Below are 16,171 nucleotides of genomic sequence, written 5' to 3'. Positions count from 1 at the left end.
GCTGCATTACCTGAAGGCTTTTCCACTACAGTGCTTGCAAATGTTTTTTTTGCAAGCTGACATATGTGTTGTCAGAGCTATGTGCAGAAGTGAATCGCATTCAAAAAAGTCATATGACATCTGGACTATTTTTAATTTTTTTGTAAATCCCTGTTATTGATTACAAAACCTTCAAGATGGGGGCAAGACGACTGCTTGTCTTAGTGTAGATGAAATTTGTTACATGCTTTTATAACACGAGTGTCCAGAGCTCTTCACCGTCTTAATAATTGTACTGCTAGTGCAGCTCAAGACTTTTAAGAATTGGGAGATTCCTTGCGAGAGCAATCATATCAAAGAGTTGGGGAAGAGGGTATTCATAAGGACATTGTTGTCTAATGAATCTCTATCTTTTTCTTTCCTTCGTAATCTCATGTAGCAGTGTTAAGAAGATAACAGAATAGTCTGCCACAAACTCAAGAATGTACCGCACCACTACAGATAGTAATATGGAAGAAGATATGTCTACATCCACTTTAGATGATCACAAAGGTAAGAAAGTCTGCGAACAATTAGAATTGGAAGATGTTCAGAGAAAATTATTTATGTATGTGCATATCTTTGTGTATTTACCATTACAATGCAAACTGGGTTGCTTGGGAGTAGAGGAGGAGGGCATAGAGAAATGTGAAGGGAAGAGAATAGACAAATATCATGTGTAAAGTACATTTCATATGGCTTTACAGAATGAAACTTAACATGAAGGCAAATTAGTCTATTTTAGGCTGTTTAATTTCATCTGAAGAAGGGCATTCCTGAATGAGTTAATGTTTTCTAACTATCTAAATAATTTTGTCTTCAAATTACAAATCATGTTTGGAAGAGAATACCTATTCAAACCTTCTGTTTGGAACTTGGCTATAAAATACTTGATGTACCATGGACCAGTTTGCTGTCTCTGTCAGTGGGAATTAATTTAAGCCTACAAAATATTCTTAAAGGTTCTTTTTTTATTTGTGTATACCAGTCAGACCACTTCCTTTTCTTGTTCAATGAATATTGAATGTTAATATTTCCCAAAATGTCTCTTGTGAGTTCAACACCTGAACAATAATTTCATAAAGAAATAAAAACCTGCTGGCTGGATTAGAACATATTCCCATCTTCTTAACTGTATGAGGTTTTCTGATAAAAAGTGTCACATAGCCTCAGATCTTCCAAAGTGCTGAGTCCTGCACCTGGGTCACAACAAGCCCATGCAACACTACAGGCTTGGGGAAGACGGGCTAGAAAGCTGCCCTGGAGAAAAGGACCTAGGGGTGTTTTTGACAGCTGGCCAAATACGAGCCACCAGTGTGCCCAGGGCACCAAAAAGGCCAGCAGCACCCTGGCCTGTATCAGACACAGTGTGGCCAGCAGGACCAGGGCAGTGACCGTCCCCCTGCACTGGGCACTGGTGAGGCCGCCCCTCGAACCCTGTGTTCAGGTCTGGGCCCCTCACTGCAAGGGGGACATTGAGGGGCTGGAGCGTGTCCAGAGGCGGGCAGCGGGGCTGGGGAAGGGGCTGGGGCACAGGTCTGATGAGGAGTGGCTGAGGGGACTGGGGGTGTTTAGTCTGGAGAAGGGAAGCTCAGGGAGCTTCTTAGCACCCTCTACAACTACCTGAAAGGAAGTAGTAGACAGGTGGGAGTTGGTCTCTTCTTCCAGGTAACAAGTGATAGGACAGGAGGAAACAACCTCAAATTGCACTAGGGGAAATTAGATATTAAGAAACATTTCTTCACTGGGTGAAGAGTGGTCAAGCATTGGAATGAGCTGCACAAGGAAGTGGTTGTGCCGCCATCCCTGGAGGTGTTTAAAAGATGTATAGATGTGGCTTTTAGGGATATTGTTTAGTGGTGGGCTTGGCCATGTTAGATTAACAATTGGACTCGATGATCTTAAAGGTGTTTTCCAACCTAAATGACTCTATGATTTCTATAAAGTAACATTTTTCTTATCTTTCCTTTATAAGCTATTTTGTATCTGCTTTCTCCTAATTTTCTCCTTTTATAATAGCATAGAGCTAATGTAACTTTGTCATATGTCATTCATCTTGAAGACAGCTGTGTGTTGTAGATCATATCGAGGTAATTTTATTTTTTTTGTTACTTGAACATTTTCAGTTTTATATGCTTTATATACTTTATGTACTTATATCTAGTTAGCTTGTTTCCTGTAAGGCAGTGTTGACACTTGTAGAGATCTTCCTACTGTCTAATGCTACCAACTTTCTTGTTTCACTTACTCAGAAATAAACATGCTGTTATTTTATGGTTCATAATACACTCTAAATGGCCTATTTCTTATCTCCTTGTTCTTAATGCAGTTGCTTTGTATATAAATTCTGAGTGACTTATTTTTCTGTAGTAAGTCTAATAAAAAAATGCCATGCTTTATATACTTGGTCTTTTTCTGTATTACAGACTTTCAAATCTAGCTTTGAGAAATGTTTTGGATTGATTTAAGTAGGTTACTTTTTTCCACATTTGATACTTATTTTTTTTGGTGAGGCAGTACTACCTAAAATATACTACATGTTTCCTTACTAACTGGCTTGATATCTTGGATATATCTAAGCAACTGTGGAAGATGTGTAGAAGACTATATCCTTGGAAATAATAGAAATATGACTGGACATGGTCCTTGGTAACCTACTATAGGCGATTCTGAGCAAGAGCAGCAGACTGGATGATCTCCAGAGGGGCCTGCCTTCCAGTGTCAGCTGTTCAATTTTGTGAGGGAACTTGAAGACTTTAATTAGATAAAATGTAATGTTACAGTATTGCTTCCTGCAAGCCACACCTCTAGCGCTGAGAGGCACAGCTTTTAATTCAGTGGCATGAATTCAACAACCTAGGCAAGCTCTAGCTCTTTAGATGAGATACTTTTTTCTTTTTTTTCACTTTTAATCCTGCAACACTAGTTTTGCATGGTTCCTTACCTCTAGTTGCTTTTAAAATAACATGCCAGGGAATCACTTCAGTTAACCATAGTGTCTTTTTGGTCTTGTGGTTTAAGTTACCAAATGTCTAAATACAGACTCAAAAACTTCAGATATTCTCATCAAGCTATGCACGCCTTTGTATGTTCAAAAATAGTTTGGACTATTGCCTTGATTAGGAGTTTAAAAGTTACTTGAACTAAACATTAATTTTGTAGTAGCAGCACTATACATGTGTTTACCTAACTTCTGCTGCTGGGTTTGACATTTATTGTCCCTTTATGCAAGAGGTATTGAAATGTAATATAACCAAACAATTTGCAATGATGGTAACTCCTAACTTTAATTCCACATTCATCTCTACTATTTTCTTATGAGGAATTGCACTCACAGCTTCATATACAAAATATAGTGCTATTACTATGGAATTTATAGTAGCAATAGGTGGCTTACAGAGACACAATTTAGCCTGCTAATGAATGGATAGTCCGATTTTTAACTTATGGAAAGAAGTGTTGTAGCTTTTTAACTTTCCAAGAGTTGGTTTGGTTTTTTTTTTCAGATTTCCTGTTCTCATCTTAAAATTTCCTTTTTTGTAAACAATGTAAAAATGCTGCTTATAAACATGTTCCTTTTAAAACTTGGGGTTTTTTTGCTGTCACAGGCCGAGATGAAATTGTATCACTTAAGTCTGTTTTTTATATGCCTAGCTTATATAAATGAGAAGGTAAATATTTTAGTGAAAAATGACTGCATCTGGGTTAAATGTTTCTCTAATCAAATTGCACTGGAGTCCTAGTGGACTATCTTTTCTTTTTCATAAGCAGCTGTTCTAGACAAGAATATTTCAATTTTTTATTATTTCAATGTATTGTTTTTTACATCTTTCTCTGTAGGTTGCAGTCCATTGGATCAGGTTTCTTCTGGTTTATTAAATGAGTCTTTACCCCAAAATACTGGAAACCAAGAACCCAGTTCCCAAAACACATCAAGCCAAAATTCTGAAGTGAACACACCATCTTCTCCATTCTCTGGTCTGGAAGGCATCCAAATCTCAAACCTTACAGGTCCTTTTGAGAATTCTGTTGACCTTGGAAATTATGCATCTGGAGAGTGCAATAATTTGAATGGTCAGAATGGAATTGCTTTGGTAAATAATGGCTCCTCTCAGCCAGATAGCAATGATGGAGAGGAAGATGATGATGAAGACAGAGATTTGGCAAGTGAAATGGCAAGTTTATTTCAGCAAACCCTAGATAGAATACTTTCTAAGTTAGTAGAGGAGACTATGATTTTTTCTGAGTTAAAGTCCAGTTTATTCACTCTCTGCCACGGTGTTCCTGGAGGAAGTTATGAAGAAATAGAACCAATACCTTTAATGAGAGATTCTGGCACAGATCCAGGCCTGGCATGTCTAGACAACAAGACATCTAAATCTTCTGCTGATCATCAAGCTATACAGAATATATCAAGTAAACCAAGTGGTCCCAGTCACGAAACACAGGAGGTGCAGCAAATTGTGGAGGTATTAAACTATTTTTGGTGATATTATATCAGTGATGTTGTGGCATAAGTTTTTATTACTGAATCCTTTTTCAGCATAATCTGAAAAGTGGGAGAATCAGGAGAAGTGCATTCATGTTTTAGCTTGAACTTTCAGGTCTGCAAGTTTGAAAATAAATGTTGGAAGTTTTTAAAGTGATGTAGTCATTTAAAGTAAGTCATTGATCAGTGCTACTCCTTTTAGAACGTGTTTATTTCTTAAAGGAAAAAAGTAATTCTACCATCGTAAGCATACACCATTTAAATTATTTTAAAGAATGTTGCCAGATTCCCTACATAGCTATTCATACATAGCTTTCTTTTGCTATGGGTGAATTGGTACACCTTGTTTTTTGTTTTGGTTTTTTTTTTTTTTTTGCAAGAGTACAATTGGGTATCTGATTTTTTTTTTTATTCCTCAGTAGAAGACTTTTCTGTGTTTGCCAGGTCTGGATTCTGTGTTTTTAAAATAATAAAAAAAAAAAAAAAAAACAAATCACACAAGCAGAACAAGATAAAAGCTTGTTCTGATTACTTTCTGTCTCTAACTTTGGATAAACCAGAGTACTTGTTATCAAGAACTAGCAAGGTTATGATCTTTGTCTCTTCTGGTTTACATGATGTAAGTCACTGTCATAGTGAATATGGAGCTAGCTGAAATTCAGTTTGATCCAATGTGACAATTCTTGCACTGCCAGAAGTTTCCCCTGCAGGGTATTTGTCAAAATAAGAGTTAAATGATGGGTAGACATATCATATAGTGTTACAACAATTAAAGTGAATGTTTTGTGTGTGACAACTTTAGGGGCAGCAAGGGACAGTTAGACTACTAGCTCTTAGAGGTGAACAGAGCAGATACTATGTCATAGTCTGCTTGCAGACAAAATACCAAGGACTGTTTAAAATGCTTTCTAAAGCTGATAGTTGGTGGGACAATAATAGATACTTTTCTCATATGTGCAGAATTAATGATTGCATGAATAAACTTCATGGGGGGGTTTCCAAGGGGGTGGAAGCATTGTTCCCAGAAGTTGCCAGTCATTCCGTTTCCACATAACTTGCATCCCCCAAGGTATATGGGAGGTCGATATTACTTAAGATAGAGTACCATAGGGCCTTCTCCAGCTGTGTAGCATCTTGTTAGCATTACTCATCTGGAGACACTTCAGACCTGCCTATTCATGTGTAGGAAGTCTGTTGATATCCTTACTATGAAAGCAGTATTTTGTAGTTGTATAGAGAAAATGTCTTGTCTCTTTCATAGCTGCTGGTTCTCACTTCATCAAAAACCAGAACTACAGAAGCAGTTGACCTCGTCCTTTGACCAAAGCAAGAGGAACTGTTTAGAGAGGCAAAATTAATCCGTTTTTTTTTCTTTAATCTATATGTTAACACTTGAAGAGGAGACTGAGGTTGTTAGAGCTGAGTGTTTCTTTCTTATTACTGTGTAACAACACTTCCTTAGTTACTCTGTCGGGAGAAGTATGTGCAGTCTTCACAGGCTGACCTGTAAAAGCAATCCTATGGCTATAAGTGTGGCTGACTGAGAAGATGCTGTAATTCTGTTGGTGTCATCAGGAACTGGACTGTCATTGAACAGACTTGGCAAGCAGATATGAGTGCAAAGGTCAAAGGTAGTTATTCTCAAGAACTGTGGTACAGGTTGCTGTGGATCTTGGGCAAGAAGAAAGCATTTGTGCTTTAATTTTAGCACTTACATGTCTGAAACTTTACAGTGAGCACAGAAGTCTGGCATTATTGGAATTAGTCAGCAAAAAATGGTAACTGAGTAGTAAAAGGAACAACTATATTGACTGTAACGAAATGAACAATATGGGTTTTAAGTAAGAATTCTGACTATTTCCTCCACATATCAAGCAGAATATATAGAGTGCCTTTCTTTCCAGTGTGAAGATAGGTACTAAAATTTCTTCAGAAAATAAGAGCAAGGCTTACACAGTACTGTTCAATATTTCTCCGAGGCAATATTGCAAGTACTTTTGGAAGCTGAGAGAAAGTAAGCAGAAAAAGGCTCTATAATGTCTGTCTATTCAGAGTTAATTTTGTTTGCTGAGATCCTGTATAATGACCACATCAAGATGTAGACAGGATTAGGATATAATGTTTTCTGCTTTCTAGAAAACAGGACTTGCAGATGGCTAGTCCAGTGTAACCCAGTCAAGGACATGGTCACATTATATTTTATTAAGAGATTAAGATAGATTAGGGACTTGTGTTCTTGGAAGGACATTCAGAACAGCTTTTAAACACAACTTGCCTCATTGTCAGCCAACTGTAGATAAAGATGTCGAAATGTGTTCCACAGATTTGAAATAGTAAAATCTTTCACTGAAATATTAAGTATGTCATAGTATTACAAAGCCTTTTCCTTGCCTCTGGTACTATCATCACAGTGCTTACTTAGATACCCACACTGGAAAAGTTACTTCAGTTTGACTTTTGCATCACTAAAGTATTTTTTTTTAAAAATATTTTTTTTCCCGAAAATGCTGTACACTGCATTTTGGGTAAGATATTGCTGAAAATGTCTTTGCTTTCTGCTGTGAAATGCAATTTCTGATTTTTCAATTTATAATGTGTATAGGAAATGTTTGTAATATATGACTATTTTTGTTCTGTAGTTTTATTGCAACTGTATGTATGTATCAACTAGGGAGTTAGAGGTCACTGAGAGGTACCTTAGGTCAAGGTGATCAGGTTTGAGAGCTCTTTGAGGGAGGTGAGAACTGAAACTAGTTGTAGTCTTCATGATTGGTATCTTATGCTCCTCATCCCTCTCCCCAAGAGTAAAGGGAGTGATTTCATCAGTTCTTGACATAGTTGATCTTTTGGGGATCAGGGTTTGTTCTGGTTCTGCTAGGCATTTTGCTGCATGATGATTAGTTTCACCAGAAAACTTTCTGCTTGTTCTACAACTTCAGCTCTCACCTTCCCTCTTACTGCTTGCATGTGTTTTCATTCTGTTTGAATAACTATATCCCCGGCTGGTTTGCCACTTGGCAGTTAAATACTACACATGTATTTATATTTGTCTTTCTAACAGGCTACTTGTTGCCAGTTTTGCTATTTTAGTGTTATTTAGATCTGGCTTTAGAGCACACAGCTATTACTTAAATCTTGCTTAGTCTGGTTCTACCTTATGGGCGCAACGTGCCTGTGTTTTTGCTTCAAGTTTAAAAAGCAACCCATCTGCTTTCTGCACTAAGTATTTTTACACCAGGTGTTTTGTAATGGAGAAGTCTGCGTTTTGACTAGCTTTAGGTGTTATTCTGATTCGATGAACAGGTTGGATTGAGTTTAATTATAGCATCATTAATAACCTATCTAATGACTGTGACTTCCTCCAACTTGTTACTGATTTACTTAATGCACCTCCCTTAACTTTCCCCAAATTCTCTTATCTAAAATAGGACATTCATTAATCAGGTCTTTTTCACCTATAAAAACAATTAATTTTGAGAGTCTATTATAGCTCAAATCTTTCCAAAACTTCTCTATCCAGCAAACAAATTTACTGTAGCTGTGAAACACTTGAAAGGGATGTGACATGGTAATGCATTGAAAATTCAAGTGTATTTTAATTGGGGAGGGGAGGAGGAAATCCATCATAATTGTCCCATTTGGATGGGAAAAGTAGTGAATATATCTTATATAGAACACACCTATTTTTAATAAGACTCTGCAATCCTAAAATGTAATAACCTATGAGTGACTTTTTTTACTTCCATTTCTTTTAAGGAAAGTACTTAGCCAGGAGTGTTTGGTTTATAGCATTAGCAGTATAGTGACTTCATGTGTGAACATTTCCTGTGCTGATTCACTGATGTAAGGAGGTCAAACCCTCTAGGCTATAGCACTCTTTTTAGTAGTGTCCAGCATTTGGCTTATGGTACATGGAGTGGTAAACAGTTGCATAAGTAATAAGAGGAAGGAAATAAAGGTATCTGACAAAAGTTGTAAAATGGACACTACTTTGCTCTGCTTTCATTTTGAGGATGTGGTTTTAAGCATCAGATTCATTGTGAGGCTTTGTTGGTGATGCTTTTTTGTGTAGCTTTCAAAAGCAAACAATACAATGCTTTTGAAAACTGCTTTCTGTTTCACTACTCATACTAGATATAGACAGAGGTTAGACACATGTAATACTAATCCTTCTGTCTGGAGTCTTATCTAATTTTTCCAGCTGTGGTAGTTAATCTCAGTAAGCATAGTATTTTTTCCTACAAATTAATCTCAGATCGCTGCAGCTGTAGCAAAATACAAATGTAAGTTCTAAAATCACCTTTAAGGTGGTATTGTCTGCTGTAGCAGAATTGAATGTTTTTAAGCTGTTTAAATTGGAAGAGTGTACCTATGTTGTAGATGGACTTGCATACTGCACTAGGGATAACTGTCCCAGGACTTCCTGTAAATTACCAGATTTCTAAATACGAGCCTGCGTGGCAGTAGGAGCTGTAAATATGCCTGATAGTTCACGCTGATCTCTCTGTAATGAACACTTGACTGTAGGTGCAAACCTGCTAGTTTAGATCTATGGTGGGATGGTTGCCTGAGCTACCTTACCACTGTGATAAAACTCGGGGCATGTTTTCAGGCTGTAGCTCTAGTAACTTTCTCTGAAGTTCAAGAGGAGAGCCTGTTGAAGATGTTTGTGTATAATCCAATGTTTCTCTAGTATATTTTTGGTATTTTTAGTTAAGTGTGCCCCAAACATTACAAAAATGTCAGGTTATCTTAAACTTCTTACCAAGGGAGATTGATGGCTGTTAGAATGAATAATTGCCATGCTGATTAGCAAGCAGTTGTACTTCTACGGAATGAACTAGTCACACCCGTTATGAACTCAGTGCCTCTTGTGTTCTTGGCTCTTCAGTTTCATTTCATTCTGCTGTTCAAAGATGTCTATCTAGTAAATATCTTAAGGAATATAACCAATCTGAGTTCTGTGGTGTTTTTTTCTACTGGAGATCCTTTCAGTGTCTTATGGTGTTGAATGTATGATGTAAACATCAAATCTGCCTGCTGTAGCACTGGAGTCTTAAAGTTTGTATGGTGAAAAATCTAAGTTTCAAACAGGATGACTCCAGAGGACTATGTCTTAAGTGTTTCTCATCTGTATAATGACTTATGTGGATCCGGGGGTTTTGCTGAAAATTTACATTGGTATTGTAGCTGAGGTACTTAATATTTTTGTTTGTACCTGAGTAATTTAGTGGTTGAAGCCAGGAAACACATTAACGAGGCTTTTATTTCCAGAAAGTGAAATGTAATGACAGTTTTGTATTCCTAAGCTCTGTTACACTTTTTACTTGCTGCCTCTTCTGAAACTTCATAAAATAAATAAACATTCAGTAAATAATTAAGCTGTCCTGATACTTTTGAGAAGACTTAAACAAGCTGTTACTGTTTCAACCTTGTTTCATCTCATTAAAGTGGATGTACTATTAGTCTGATAGACATAACTTCCATTTATGAAAGTAATACTATTATAATTTGATTACTTTTCTTGCTTATTTGTTTTTATATGGAATGTTACATTTGTGAGTAAGAACTTGGTCTCTGCTCAACCTTTTCAGAGTCCTGTGGAAAATCTGCAGTCGTCTGAGGTTGAACTCTTTCTTCCACCAGCTGCCAAGGAAACCATAGATTGTTTGCCACATGTTGTCATCGCAAATAATGGTATGGAAGTTAGTTCTTAATTTTTTTCCATAAAATTTATAAGAACAAATAGCTTTCTATAATGCTGTAGATGAAATACTTAAACATGCTTAATCTGCAGCTGGCAATGTTGTTCTAAGAGGTTTTGAATCTTGAATGAAACTGAATATAACTTTAGTCAGTTTGGAAAACTAATTTTTACTGGAGTGTAATTCTATCTTGTAGTCATTAGTATATTAAGATACGTATTTTAATTTGAGCTCATCTTAGATGTAGAACAAGATGATAATAATAATGCTTTTTCTTGATCATGGGTACAGGTCAAGAGCAGTGTTGTGCTATCTGTTGCAAAGGATATGTGGAAGGTGAAATTGTAACGGAGCTCCCCTGTCATCATATGTTTCACAAAATTTGTATAATTCATTTCTTACAGAAGGTAAGTGCTACAGGATTGGTGGGGTGTTGTGTTTTTTTGAGTATTTGCGTTCTTCTGGGAAGAAGAGATTTAACTTCTTGAAAATGGGATGAAATATGAAGAAATAACTAGCTGTTAATTTTATGCATTATGGAACCAAATTTGAGTGCAAATGAGAAGTAATTTATACCTGTACTTGCCTAAAGGGCAACTTCTTGAATAGAGGGGGTACTTCTGTGAGGGAAAACATGGTCTGCTTTTAGTAAGAATGAAAGAGATGGTTAAGTCATAACTAGCTTTGGTATGAGAAAATCTTTCTGTACTCTTACCTTGAAGTAAAGAAAATGGGTTGTTTTCTCTGAGAAGAGCAAAGTAATCTGTTTTGTCAGAATGTCACCATTTATAGTGACAGTTGGTCACCGTAGGTTGGTGGGAGAACTACTGCAATGCTTCTAGATTAAGTTTAAAAAAACACCTTTGGTAAATCTATATTGTATTAGATATAATTTTCATAACTTGTAATTAGTTTCCTTCCAAATGTCTTCAAAAGGCTTATCATATTGAGGCTAGACTAAAAGAACTGTAATGACTCATTTGGTATTTTTTCCTTATACTTGCACTTTATGCATAGTATGAGGCTGGACTTGCTAGTTCTCAGTGAGCTTACAGTATAACACGTAATTTCCTCAAGAGGTAAAAAAGGAAGATTGAATCAGACTAGGGAAGTCAGATCAGAACACCTCTTTTTTTGTTGGGCGGTTTTTTTACCTCCATAATATTGATTACCATGTTGATATTGCTTGTATTACATGTCTTGCCTTTTTCTGTCAAAGTAAACTGCTCTTTGAAAACTACTGTTGCTGAAAATAGTTCCTGTTAGATTTGGATTGTACCTAGTTTGTTATCCTTGCCTCAGGAAAAAAATTCCCACCTGTAAAATCAATTATTTGAAGACAAACTTACAGCAGGTTCTCTGCATCTTCCATGTAACTGGTGCAAAAGCAAAACAAAAATTTCTGAGTTTGTTAGATGACTCTTAGCTCCAGGTAGCTATGCAGTCAAATTTGTCTTTGAGACAGTGCAGTTGTGAAGACATTAAATAGTTCATAAATAATAACCTTTAGATGTTTAATAGAATTTAATGCAAACTGTGCAAATGACCTGGGCTTTTTTCCTTTTTGTTTTTTTGTAGGTGGATACGTGCCCAGTTTTTCGTGTTGTGCTCGCACCTGTGCTTCCTGAAGCTGCTGCTGCTGTTCCCTCTCCATCTGATCCTAGCTCAGCATCTTCTGTTCACGGTGCCACAGGAGCTTCAAACTGAAATTAATCTTTGCCACCAAAGTAAAAATGTAGATTTCACCTGTTTAATTACAATGCAGAAATAATGATGTATAAAATATAATCTGTAAAATACTGTCTATATTTAGTTTAGAAAGGATTCAGGACTTTCTAAACTCTTTAGATTTACAATAATACTTTGAAAATTTCAGTGGAGAGGCATGTGCAGCCTTTCTTGATAGAATTTTTCTGGTAACTGTAATGTCTAAAGCTTGTATTATGATATATTTTTCCCAAAAAATAATTGTGGCACTTTGTTCAGGTTCCTGCTGCTTGTAAGTTATGCTTATCAAGTTGAAGAAATAAACTGAACTATTTGTTTCTATCAGTTATTGCCACTGAGTGATTTTGTAATTGATCTCGTATTTGTATCAAGTGTAAAGATGTTCTGTGATGCCAGCAGTTGCAGGACTTGATTTTACTGGAAACAAATTGTGTAATGGAACAATAATTCTTACCAGTCTATTCCATAATAATTTTTTCCTTATGTGAGGAATATTATTGAATTGCTGCTTTTGGTAGGGTTTTTTTTAGTAAGTACTAGCACCATTTTAAAGTTTGTGTCCTGAATAAGTATATAAACTACAGAACTTCAACACTTGAACTTCTGAGTTTCTGAGAAGTTAAAGCTGTAAGAGCTAGGCAGCTGGTCCCTTCAGTTTGCATTTAAATTCACTTCTACTAATTGGGTCTCCTGCATGTATGTATACCATCTCTCTTTTTAAGATATTTCTACTTATTGCCTTCTAATGCAGATGAAAGGTCCTTCTAACAAGGTGTCTGGAAAAGCATATGCTAGGTCATACTCAAAAGATACCAGTAGATGTGTTTATCAAAAAGTAGAAAGTAAAAAAAAAAATCCAAACCTTTGGATCATGTCCAAATGTTTGTGTTGATTATTTTTTCATAAATCAAAACAGATTGCTGTGCAGGTTCTGTAGTACCTGCTTTAAATATTAAGTTGTTTCGTTCATAGGGGCCTGGTTCTTGAAAAGGCCCTGCAAAGTATAATGTTTCTCTAGAAAAATTTCTCTTTGCTCAAAGAAAATATTCTAGGCATTTTCAAGTACAAACATTTAGCTGCAAAAGAATCTTATTTCCTCATCTTAGGTAAAACCTAGCATTGCACAAGAATGTGAGCCCAAATGTGGAACATTAACAAACAAGCTTATTTTTTTGTCTAATATACTATATGCACTAGTATATTGGAAGCATCTAACTTAACTACATGATATAAACTGAATTAATTTTAGTATTTTTGTAAAAACATTTATATTCCAAAGTTAAATGCTTTTTTTGCTTTAAAAGACTCAACAAAAACTTTAAATTTTTTTTTCTTCCTTTCAAATTATGGCAGGTTTTGAAAGGATAGATTACTTGTTACCTGTGTGCCTAACAGCTGAAACATTTTTTTTTTTTTCTTAACTGTCACCATTATAGCTATTTAAGATAGTGTGGAAAGAACCTTCCTTCAGGTCAAAGGAGAAGTTCCCTTAGTTTTTGTGCCTGTTTATGTTTTAGGATTTTTGTTAAGGTTACTTAGTGAGCTGTCTGATAACAGCCATGGCTCTGCAGACACCTTCCTTGTTACACAATGCAGAAAGCTCCTGTTTTCCTCTGTTTCCTTACTCTGTACTTGGTTAAATACTTGTGGAAAACCAGCCTTTTGGTTTTTCTATGGATGGAGTTGCAAAATGCAATTCTTCTTTCTTACAGAAATAACTGCTTACAGGTTATTTAGCTGTTTACATGTCCTATAGAAAGAGTTTGAATTAGAATGGTTTGGTTGGAAACTACCTTAAAGATCATGTTGTACTAACGCTGCCTGCCATGGGCAGGGATACCTTCCACGGAGCAACCTGGTCTAAAGGACAATCCAACCTGACTTGACACTCCAGGGGATGGAGCATCCATAGCTTTTCAGGGCAACCTGTTCCAGGGTCTTGCCATCCTCACAGTAAAGAATTTCTTTCCAATATCTAATCTAAATCTACCCTTTTTCAGCTTAAATCCATTCCCCTTTGTCCTACCACTACATGCCCCTGTAAAAAGTCCCTCTCCCGCTTCCCTGTAGGCCCCTTTAGGTGCTGGCAGGCTGCTGTAAGGTCTCCCAGAGCCTTCTCCTCTCCAGGCTGAACAACCCCAACTCTCACAGCCTGTCTTCATGGGAGAGGTGCTCCAGCCCTCTGATCATCTTTGGCCTCTTTCTAACAGGTCCATGTCCCTCTTATATTGGTGGCCCTAATGCTGAATGCGGTGCTGCAGGTGGGATCTCATGAGAGCAGAGTAGAGGGGGAGAATCACCTCCCTTAGCTGCCCACACTTCTTTTTGACGCAGCCCAGGATTCAATTGGCTTTCTGGGCTGCAGGTGCACATTGCTGGCTATTATTCAGTTTTTCATCAAATACCCGCAAGTCCATCTCTGCTGCACTGCTCTCAATCCACATACTGCCTAACCTCTGCCATGTTTGGGGTTGCAGTGACCCAGGTGCAGGACCTTGCACTTGGCTCTGTTGGACTTCATGAGGTTTTACATGGGCTCACCTCTCCAGCATGTCTGGGTCCCTCTGGATAGCATTCCTTCCTTCTAGAGTATCAGTGACACCATTTGGCTTGTTGTCATCTGTAGACTTGCTGTGGGTACACTCAACCCCCCTGTCCATGTCCCTGACAAAGATGTTAATACTGGTCCAAATACAGACCCCCCAAGGAACACCATCCATCACTCCACCCAGACATTGAGCTGTTGACAGCAACTCTTTGAGTGAAGCCATCTGGCCAATTCCTTATCTACAGAGTGGTCCATCCGTGAAATCCACATCTCTAGACAAGGACGTTACGTGGCACAGTATCAGATGCTTTGCACAAGCTCAGGCAGATGATCAGTTGCTCTTCCCTTATTCATCAATGCTATAACCTCATCACAGAAGGCCACCAAGTTTGTGAGGCACTGTTTGCCCTTAGCAAAGCCATGTTGGCTGTCACCAATCACTTTTCTGTTTTCCGTGTGCCTTAGTGTAGTTTCCAGGAGGATCTGTTCAATGATCTTGCTAGGCACAAAGGTGAGGCTGACTAGCCTGTTGTTCCCAGATCATCTTTTTTTTCCTTTTTTAAAAACAAGGGTTATGTTTCCCATTTTCCAGTTGATGGGAACTTCACTGTACTGCCACGACTTCTTAAACATGATGAATAGTGGCTTAGCAATTTCATCTACCAGTTCCCTCAGGATTCTCAGGTATACTTCATAAGGTCCTATGGATCTGTGCACATTTAGGTTTCTTAGGTGATCTTGAACCCATGCACCCTTCTCCTACAGTGGCTGATTCTTCATTCTTCCAGTCCCTGCCCGTAGATTCTGTGAATTGAGTGCTGTGGCCAGAGCACTTGCTGGTGAAGACAGAGGCAAAAATGTGTTGAGGTACCTCAGCCTCCTCTGTGTCTGCTGTAGCCAAGTCTGCTGTTTTGCCCACTGGGTGGGGACGGTTTCTTTCACCATCCTTTGTTGTCCTATGTACCTGAAGAAACCCTTGCTATTTTATCATGTCCCTAGCAAAGTTCAGCTCCAGCTGTGCTTTGGCTTTCCTGATCTCCTCCCTGCACTGCAGGCAATATCCCTACCATCTCCCCACGATGTGTATCCTTGCTTCCACTGCCCATGTGATTTGGTTTTGTGTTTTAATTTGACTGAGAAGTCTTGACTTAGCCAAGCTGGCCTCTTGCCTGACTTCTTGCATGTTGGGTTTGAGAGTTCTTGCACACCAAGATAAATGTCTTTAAATATGTATCAGCTCATTCACTTCTTTGCCTCTGAGAGTGGCTTCCCAAGGGATCCCATGCACTAGAACCCTAAACGAGGGGTCCTCAAACTATGGCCCATGGGCCAGATACACCCCCCCAGGGTCCTCATTCCGGCCCCTGGTATTTACAGACACACACACACACACACACCCTGCCCCTGCCGGGGGTTGGGGGGGGGAAACCAAGCAGCCGCAGATGGCTGCCTGCCACTGCATCCGCGCCGGCCCCTGGTTAAAAGGTGTGAGGACCCCTGCCCTAAACAGTCAAAAGCTTGCCCTTTTGAGGTTTAGGGTCCGGACTCTTAACTTTTACCTGTCCTTTACCCCTCAAGATTAAGAATGCCACCATTTCATGATCGCTGCTGCCCAAGCTACCTCCAGTCTTGACCTCTCCAATAAATTCTTCCACATTAGTGAACAACAGGTCCAGTGGTGTC

At 38.1% G+C, this 16,171-nt stretch overlaps 1 protein-coding gene across 1 annotated transcript; it reads left to right on the top strand.

Annotated features, from left to right (window-relative positions):
- Positions 1 to 392: 392 nt before the first annotated feature.
- On the top strand, positions 393 to 12,261 carry PJA2 (praja ring finger ubiquitin ligase 2). Its single transcript, XM_014276774.3, has 5 exons — positions 393 to 531; positions 3,859 to 4,487; positions 10,102 to 10,204; positions 10,504 to 10,619; positions 11,791 to 12,261. The coding sequence occupies exons 1-5, from the start codon at positions 462 to 464 to the stop codon at positions 11,917 to 11,919; spliced, it is 1,047 nt and encodes a 348-aa protein (XP_014132249.1). The 5' UTR covers positions 393 to 461; the 3' UTR covers positions 11,920 to 12,261.
- Positions 12,262 to 16,171: the final 3,910 nt, after the last annotated feature.

Source organism: Falco cherrug, chromosome Z (assembly GCF_023634085.1).
Source record: "Falco cherrug isolate bFalChe1 chromosome Z, bFalChe1.pri, whole genome shotgun sequence".
Classification (NCBI taxonomy): Eukaryota; Metazoa; Chordata; class Aves; order Falconiformes; family Falconidae; genus Falco; species Falco cherrug.
Note: the sequence above shows the minus strand (reverse complement) of the source record. Positions and strands in the feature narration are given on the sequence as shown.

What these genes read in the sequence shown, in the direction of transcription:
- PJA2 (XM_014276774.3), top strand. Translation starts at nt 462, where the DNA reads ATGTACCGCACCACTACAGATAGTAATATGGAAGAAGATATGTCTACA. An exon ending in TGTTGTCATCGCAAATAATG is followed by an intron (nt 10,205 to 10,503) that starts GTATGGAAGTTA and finishes TCATGGGTACAG; the next exon opens with GTCAAGAGCAGTGTTGTGCT. An exon ending in TAATTCATTTCTTACAGAAG is followed by an intron (nt 10,620 to 11,790) that starts GTAAGTGCTACA and finishes GTTTTTTTGTAG; the next exon opens with GTGGATACGTGCCCAGTTTT.